This window comes from Taudactylus pleione, unplaced genomic scaffold, assembly GCF_031769625.1.
Source record: "Taudactylus pleione unplaced genomic scaffold, aTauple2 ptg000497l, whole genome shotgun sequence".
Classification (NCBI taxonomy): Eukaryota; Metazoa; Chordata; class Amphibia; order Anura; family Myobatrachidae; genus Taudactylus; species Taudactylus pleione.
Window position 1 is genome coordinate 3,316,814 of NW_028284899.1, and position 8,460 is coordinate 3,325,273.

An 8,460-nucleotide genomic window follows, 5' to 3' on the forward strand; every position below is an offset into this window, starting at 1 on the left:
CTGACGTTATTTGGTGGTGCTCTGTTATGGACAGAGGGATAATGATCCTTTTCCTTTTACATCCCAGCTAATAGCTCAGAGAAAGCTCAATACTGGCTAAAATCCCCTGGACCTGAAAGAACCATATGGAAAGTAATGGAATTATATATATCAATTATATATACAGCAGGTAAAATAAGTATTGAACACATCAACATTTTTCTCAGTAAATATATGTGTAATGGAGCTATTGTAATTACATTTTCACCAAATGTCAGCAACAACCCATGCAATCCACACATGCAAAGAAATCAAACCATAGATGTCCATAAATTAAGTTATGTGTAATAATGTGAAATGACACATGGAAAAAGCATTGAACACACTTACTGACATGTATTTAATACTTTGTATAAAAGCCTTTGTTGGTAATGACAGCTTCAAGATTCCTCCCATTTGGAGAAACTAGTCGCATGCATTGCTCAGGTGTGATTTTGGCCCATTCTTCCACACAAACAGTCTTCAACTCTTGAAGGTTCCGTGGCCTCTTCTATGAACTCTGATCTTTAGTTCTTTCCATAGATTTTCAATTGGATTCAAGTCAGGTGATTGGCTGGGGCCATTCTAGCAGCTTTATTTTCTTTCTCTGAAACCAGTTGTGAGTGTCCTTGGCTGTGTGTTTGGAATCATTGTCTTGCTGAAATGTCCACCCTCGTTTCATCTTCAGCAACATGGTAGTTGGCTGCAGATTTTTATCAAGAATGTCTCGGTACATTTTTCCATTTATCCATCCTTCCTTCAACCACATGAAGTATGCCATACCGTATGCTGAAAAACAGTCCCACACCATGATGTTCCCACCTCCAAACGTCACTGTTGGTACAGTATGGTGTTTTTGGGGTGATGTGCAGTGCCATTTCTCCTCCAAACATCTTGTGTATAATAGCATCTAAAGAGTTACATTTTGTTCTCATCTGACCACACTATATTCTCCCAGTATTGCCCAGACTTGTCCAAATGTTGTGCAGCAAACTTTAAACGAGCTTCAACATGCTTTTTCTTTAGCAATGGAGTCTTGCATGGTGAGCGTGCATACAGGCCATGGCGGTTGAGTGCATTACTTGTTTTCTTTGAAACAATTGTACCTGGTCTTTCTGAAGCTCTCCACAAGTGGTCCTTCTCTCTTGGACAACACTTCTGATAATTATTTTCACTTCTCTCAGAAATCTTGCAAGGAGCAACTGGTCGTGGCCGGTTTATGGTGAAATTATGTTCTTTCCACTTCGGATTATGGCCCAAACGGTACTCACTGGAACATTCAGAAGTTTAGAAATCCTTCTGTAACCAATGCCATCAGTGTGTTTTGCAACAAATAAGGTTGTAATGGTCTCTTTGCTTTTACCCATCATGAGATGTTTCTTGTGTGACACCTTGGTAATGAGACACCTTTTTATAGGCCATCAGTTGGGACTGGACCATCTTATATTAATTTGCACTGACAAGGGGCAGGATTGCTTTCTAATTACTGATAGATTTCAGCTGGTGTCTTGGCTTTTCATGCCTTTTTGCACCTCCCTTTCTACACGTGTTCAATACTTTTTCCCTGTGTCATTTCACATTATTACACATAACTTAATGTATGGACATCTATGGTTTGATTTCTTTGCATGTGTGGATTGCATGGGTTGTTGCTGACATTTGGTGAAAATTTCATTACAATAGCCCCATTATATAGTACATATTTACTGAGAAAAATGTTGATGTGTTCAATACTTATTTTACCTGCTGTACATCCCTATAACTACTTACGCTCTCTGAACACAATCTACTTTTCTTTTTCTTCAGCTCCTCCCTGCCCCAGAAACTCCCTTTACCCACGCTCTCCACAACACTTACCAATCTACACTGCCAATGTTAGATAGGACCATACATAGATAGTATCCTATCTATCTATCTATCTATCTATCTATCTATCTATCTATCTATCTATCTATCTATCACATGGATGCATAATGTCTGAAAATCTGTTACTGTTGAGGGTTACCTCACTTCATGAGGACCTAAACCATCCAGAGATCGCCCCCTTTGGAGTAGGACTTGCTCAAGTATATCCCTCTATATAAGCAATATAAATTACTCTGTGTGTTCCTTACAGATGGATCCAGTAACAAAAATGCACCAGAGAGATGTCCTAGTCCTCTTTATTCACAGGATTGTACAGAGGATGATCACCATATACCAAAGGACTATCAGGTAGGTGTAATATGATGGGCTAACGTGCTCCCTACTGTAACTTATAGGAATATTAGAAGTCACTAAAGAGTTATGTGTCTTTGTGGCTTCAAATATGTGTCAGAACTCTGCTGTGAGTCCTAATATTCAAAATAGTTTACAGTAGAGGGTAAAAATATACACACTTTCCTGAGGAGCACTGATGTTATGACCTGGAAATTCACCGTATATACATATAATATTTACAGGGATATATATGACCACAATTTGTACATTTTGACATAATCATGTCCAAAAAATTGTTAACTTTTAAATCAGATATTTTCCTGTTATTTTGCATGTGTTTTTAGGGCAAAGACCTGAGCAAGGTCAAAGTTGAGGTTATATCACCAGTTGTTGGAGAAGAGATGTATATACCAGATGAACTGCAGTGTAAGGAGGAGGAAATTACTACCAATATCGGCACAGGTGAGTAATAATTGCTAAATACAGGAAATATTCACATATTCTTCTTGTTAAATAACATTATATTCTACAGCTTTCTGTATACCAACAGACTAATGAGGAAATATATTTGGCCAATAGGGGAGTCAGGAGCCATGAGCCCCCTGGTAGACCCCAATCTACTCTTCACATCATGTCACTGTGTGTTACCAGCCCAGAGATCTGACCAATATCCTCCCCACACTCTCTGGTGTATCTCATACATCAGGAGCCATCAGCCCCTATTATACTCCTGCTCTCCCTCCTCACATCATGTCACTGTGTGTTACCAGCCCAGAGATCTGACCAGTTTTTCTCCCACACACACTCTGAAAACTTTGGTAAAAGCAAAAAATGCCTGGTAGCAAGAATACAACTTTTCTGGATTATTATTTGGTGCCCTCTAATGTCGTGATTCTGCATCAAGATCAGATGTGTTGAGATTGCATCTGTTCAGTGGCATCACAAGGTGGGTGCTCGAGGTGCGGGCCGCACCCGGGTGTCACCCGCTGAGTGGTGACACCAAAGTACAGACTCCCTCTCAGTGACAGAAGCCGGGTGCTGCACTGTATAATTAAATGCAGCACTCTGCTCCTGAGACTGTGAGAGAGCCAGCCGGCACTGCACACAGGGCAGTCCGCATCTCCGGCAACCCCCCTGCCCCCCAATAATAAGCACGGTGATGGGACCACGGGGGTTCGGGCCTCGAGGCCACGCCCCTGCCTGTGTAGCCCTGCCCACAAGTCCACGCCCCCTTTTCGCCGGCAAACGTCCCTCCCCGTACCTGGTGACACCGTGACGCCACTGCATCTGTTAGATTAAATTTCTCATTTCAGTATAGCGATTTACAGAGATTTTCTTTACCAATTTTGTGTATCTCCCTTTAAAGTAATTCCATTACCATGACAATTATCTGACTATTTCTGTCAGAATAGCAGCCCAAGATGAGTTGCTCCCTATATTACTTTCTTCCCATTTATCCTAATCTATCTGCAGCACCAGAGGAGAGTTGCGATACTAATTTCAGGCCTCTCTGTGGACCTTATTTGCATTCAACAGATGTTTGCATGAATAAGAATAGCTGTTGCCATCTTGTCTCTCATCACTTCACAGATCACAAAATGGAGGAACTCCAGCAAGTTGCAGAAGTGACTGGGAGTGTGCAGTTCATAGTAACCCTTGGTCGTCATACCTACAGGAGATCACTGAATGGAGGGAAAAGTTTTGATGGCAATACCGATCTTCTTAGTCATCGGAGGAAACATAAGTGGCACAGACCATTTGAGTGCTCTCTCTGTGGAAAATCCTTTTACAGAAAGTCTTGTCTTGTTGTCCATCAGCGAAGTCACACAGGAGAGAAGCCATTTTCTTGCTCTGAGTGTGGGAAAAGTTACCGCAATCGTTCAGGTATCCGCAGGCACCGCCGGTTCCACACTGGGGAGAAGCCATTTTCCTGTTCTGAGTGTGGTAAAAGTTTTACCCAGAACTCAAGTCTCTCAGCACATAAAAAACTTGCCCACGCGGTGAAATGTAAAGATAAAGATTTTTAGATAGGCTGAATATCAGTGCTGACGGTGTAACCTATGCGGTGAGGCATTTGGGAATTTAGTGGGTAATGATATCCACACACATTTGTTTTATAGTTTGACCTGTTGTTTGTGTGAACTAAGTTATTGATCAGAGCATCTACATGTGGCACCCTGATTTTGGGTGTTGACCTGGAGATCTTTAGCAGTCTAAGTATGCTAGGTACACACTAGACCAGAGGTTCTCAAACTCTGTCCTCAGGACCCCACACAGGTCACGTTTCCCAGGTGCACAGGTGTAGTCATTACTCACTGGCACATTTTAAAAGATCCACAGGTGGAGCTAATTATTTCACTTGCGATTCTGTGAGAAGACCTGGAAAACGTGCATTGTTGGGGGTCCAGAGGACCGAGTTTGAGAACCTGTGCACTAGAAGACTTGCAGATGATGCAATGTCGTTAACGATTTCCCTTGAACTCCCGGGCAAACGATCTAGTGCATACACACTGTGCAATCTAACATGTCGTTTATCTTGCATCGTTTGGTGGTTAGATCATTAACTATATAATATAATCATATCATTTGGTCGTTCTATAGAGCGCACACACTGCACGATCTGAGGGGAATTGTTAACGAGATTGACAGATCTTCCTGCATGTAAAAAAGATTTGAAATGTGACAAACGACGTTGCAGGAGTGCGCATATTCCGTACACACGACGATATTGAACGATTTGTCATTCCGATGCATTCGAATTGGCCAAATCAATCAAAATATTGTCTAGTGTGTAGGGGCCTTTAGTCCTAGCCGCACCACTGAGGATATTCTATGCAGAAGACCAATGGAAATGTTACTTTGGGACTGATTCCGGGTCGGACACATCTGCATCCGTATTTCCGTACAAGCGCGTCAGCCTGCTTTCTAGTTTATGCTAATGCGAGATCCACCTTTATATACTAGAAATCTGTACGACTGTCTGTGGAAGTGCATCCCGCCCACTGATCTTACGTCTCCAGACGTCATAGTTAGTTTTGGGACTTACCCCAGCCTCATGCTGGGTTAAAAAGATCCTGCTGATGTACCATCTGCGTCCGCATGCTGCGATCGGGCAAGAATTCGGCTTATACGCCCACGAGAGGGGAAGGGTCCCCGTCCGTAAACAAACATATGGCTGATCTCGTGCATGTGCAGTCACCCATTTCTTTGGCACACGCGTCACATTCTGAAATCTGCATGATGCGTCTGGATCTGCGCCACAATCTTTCTGCATCTGTGTGACATGAGCCTGACATCACTTCCTTGCGGCTGGAGCCCCCTGTTCCTGCCAATAGACAACTCTTGCTCCGTAACTTCCTTCACTCCTCTCTCATCATGATGTTGCGCTTGGTATAATCACAATCACGTGGACAGGAGACGAAGTTCAGGGCAGCCATCTGCTGAAATATTCTGTGCTGCTGTTGTCATTCAGATAATGTGACGGTACCTAAAAAAAAAAAAGGTCTCGAATGGAGCATGTAGTGCAAAATCCAGCCGACAAAGTGGCCTTCAGTGCAAATCTTCACCAGCCCCACTGTGACTTAAAAGTTTCTCATCAATTCAATTTAAATAAATGTAAGTCATTTTTTTATGATGTTCCCGTGTGTGTTTAAATGTGACTCTACTGCCATCTAATGGCTAAAGTCCAAACTTTTTTTGTATTTTTAACAAAATCATAAACCACTGTTTCTGTAATTGCATAAAATCAACAATACAAACATTGCAAAAAGGTGTACATAATGTGTGACAGATGCTAAGGAAAACACGTGAGTATGAATGTCCTCCTAACCCATCACTACCGTAGCCCCTCGGGGCATATCTGGGAATCTTTATATAGGAACGGGACAGCAAAGCATTATAAAGCAGTTCTAAATGGACCTGTCTGACAGAGCTTGCATTGCATTAATCAGCCCTGAATCTGTAACCGGCATACACTGATGTTGGGCTGTTCTGCATTTGATATGGGGACCACATGGACTTACCAGTTTATGCTCTGGGTGCCCCACTTACTACTATTGAGCTGCAGGAGTGACTCGACCGGAATCTGTTACATTACACTCACGCGAACCAAAACCCCAATCTCTCATAAATCATCTAACCCTACTGGGCATGCTCGCCTCAGCACTATGGAAACAAGACCTTGTTTGTAATGTAACAGTACACAAGGCGACCATGAGAGATTGGAGCAAAGCAACTGTGTAACATTTGAGAAGTGATAGAGCGTGCCGAGCATAAAGAAAGTAAACCCTGCTCCCAACTGGATCTCATCTCTCCATCCTTCATAGAGCTCCTCAGCATCTCTGGCTGGCAAATAGAATTAATATGCAATGCACTGACAGGGTTCAGTCTAGTTTCTGACATCACACAGTGGTTCCTTCTCCAAGGTAACAAACACAGTGGTACAGTAGAACTGACATTCACAGTACAGTACTGGACAAGTGGAAGCAGCATGATAGCTGCCCAATTGGTGGGGACTGAAGTGCGAGAGAATTGTCACAATGGGGCCTATTTATAAAAAAAAACAAACACGTGGCCAGTCCTTTGAAAGTGGCTGTTTTCAGAAGGTTGCCGTATTTTGAAGCATTGGGACAATATAACTAAGGGGTGCTGCTGCAGGTATAGGAGATATCTTCTGCAGTCCCCCCTAGGCTGCTGGTATTCAACATGTGTCATTAATAGAGAACAGCCCATAAGGAAGAAAAAAATAAAAACTTAAAAGTTGGGGCCATCTTCCTACTTGTGTTAATGAAAGTAGCTAAAAAGTTCTGCTAACATACGCCAACTAATACATATAATATAGACAGGAGCAGGGCTATTTATCTGGAGAAATAGGTTCAGGAAATGTGGGTGGAGCTATAAATACAAATATGTGTGTGTGTGTGTATTAGTATTTAGAAAAGAAGGCACTGAAAAGGGCCTTTAAAATAAAACTTACCATATGGAGAATACACTTTGGCCAAGGACGTTGTGTCATAGTTAATGAGAGGTTCAGGAACTGAGTTCCTGCTGAAAAATAGCACTGGGCACGAGCAATGAATGATGCATCAGTCTGAGGGGTGAATCCACAATCATCCAATCGGAAGCAACGAATGCTGGTGACCAGGGGCGTTTCTATATTGGGTGCAGGGTGTGGGTAATATTATGGGTCATGGGGGGGCCCGCACCGGACACTCTGCACCCATATTATCTAATACCTCTCCGAGGTCCCGTGTCTGGTGTCTCAGCCCTGCATAAAATGCCGGAAAATGGCTGCCGTGGCCATTTTACCGGCGTTTTGTGTGTACGCAGTGAGGAAATCGCCGGAAAATTGTCGGCTGCTCCATTTCCCTAGTGACCTGCGCATGCGCAGTAGGCTTTGGGCACACTCTAGTGCCTAGAGTCTACTGATGCTGCGGTCAATGGTCAGACGCGTCAGTCTGCTGCTGACTGCCGGGGAGAGAGGAGGGGGCCCCGGACGAGTAATTAACATGGGCCCCCTCTCTTAATACGCCCCTGCTGGCGACCTAAATTATCAGTGTATGGCAACAGCATCTATCACGGTTTATGGCAGGCTTCTCTGTGCAGGGCTGCCTCCTTCTCTGTTATGGAAATACACCTTAATGTACTCGGATTGTGTTTGTGGGGGGAGCTTATCACCTTGGGAAAAATGTCATGAACCAGTTGTAGCAAAGCTCGTCCTGGTGGAAAACAAGACCCTTTAGAGAGACACTAGCTTGGATGACTTCTTGGCTGAGCTAATGGCTTTGAGTAAAAAGACACATTTCAGCATTATCCACTGTGACTAAACCACATGTAACACTACAATGCCCGCGGAGTAACATAAATATGACTGTACGCTTGGCCTGTTGCTCAATGTATAGTAAATATAGATTTGAATGAAAGCAAAATTTACAAACTTGTTGGTACAAACTCACAGCATGTATTTTTCCCCTTTTGGTTTGTATGAGTCCGTTTGTTCACACTCTAAGGGGCTAATCCAGGCCTGGCCAACCTGAGGCTCTCCAGCTGTTGTGAAACTACACATCCCAGTGTGCCCTGACACTGTTTAAGGATTTCCTAATAGCAAAACTGTGGCAGGGCATGCTGGGACTTGTAGTTTCACAACAGCTGGAGAGCCACAGGTTGGCCAGGCCTGGGCTAATCTGTATCTGAATGTACCAATGTGTTCTAACAACCAATATTTGTGCCATATGGCACGAACGA

At 43.3% G+C, this 8,460-nt stretch overlaps 1 protein-coding gene across 4 annotated transcripts in view; it reads left to right on the plus strand.

The window, feature by feature from the left end:
* The window catches only part of LOC148502450 (uncharacterized), an 87,882-nt gene extending 79,633 nt beyond the window's left edge, over nucleotides 1–8,249 (plus strand). For all 4 annotated transcript variants that reach the window (XM_088449880.1, XM_088449882.1, XM_088449881.1 and 1 more), the window contains 3 exons: nucleotides 2,135–2,232; nucleotides 2,562–2,679; nucleotides 3,808–8,249. In XM_088449880.1, the coding sequence (XP_088306006.1) occupies nucleotides 2,135–2,232; nucleotides 2,562–2,679; nucleotides 3,808–4,244 (653 nt within the window). In that variant the 3' untranslated portion in view covers nucleotides 4,245–8,249. The remainder of the gene's footprint in view (nucleotides 1–2,134; nucleotides 2,233–2,561; nucleotides 2,680–3,807) is intronic.
* The last annotated feature ends 211 nt before the right edge of the window (nucleotides 8,250–8,460 follow it).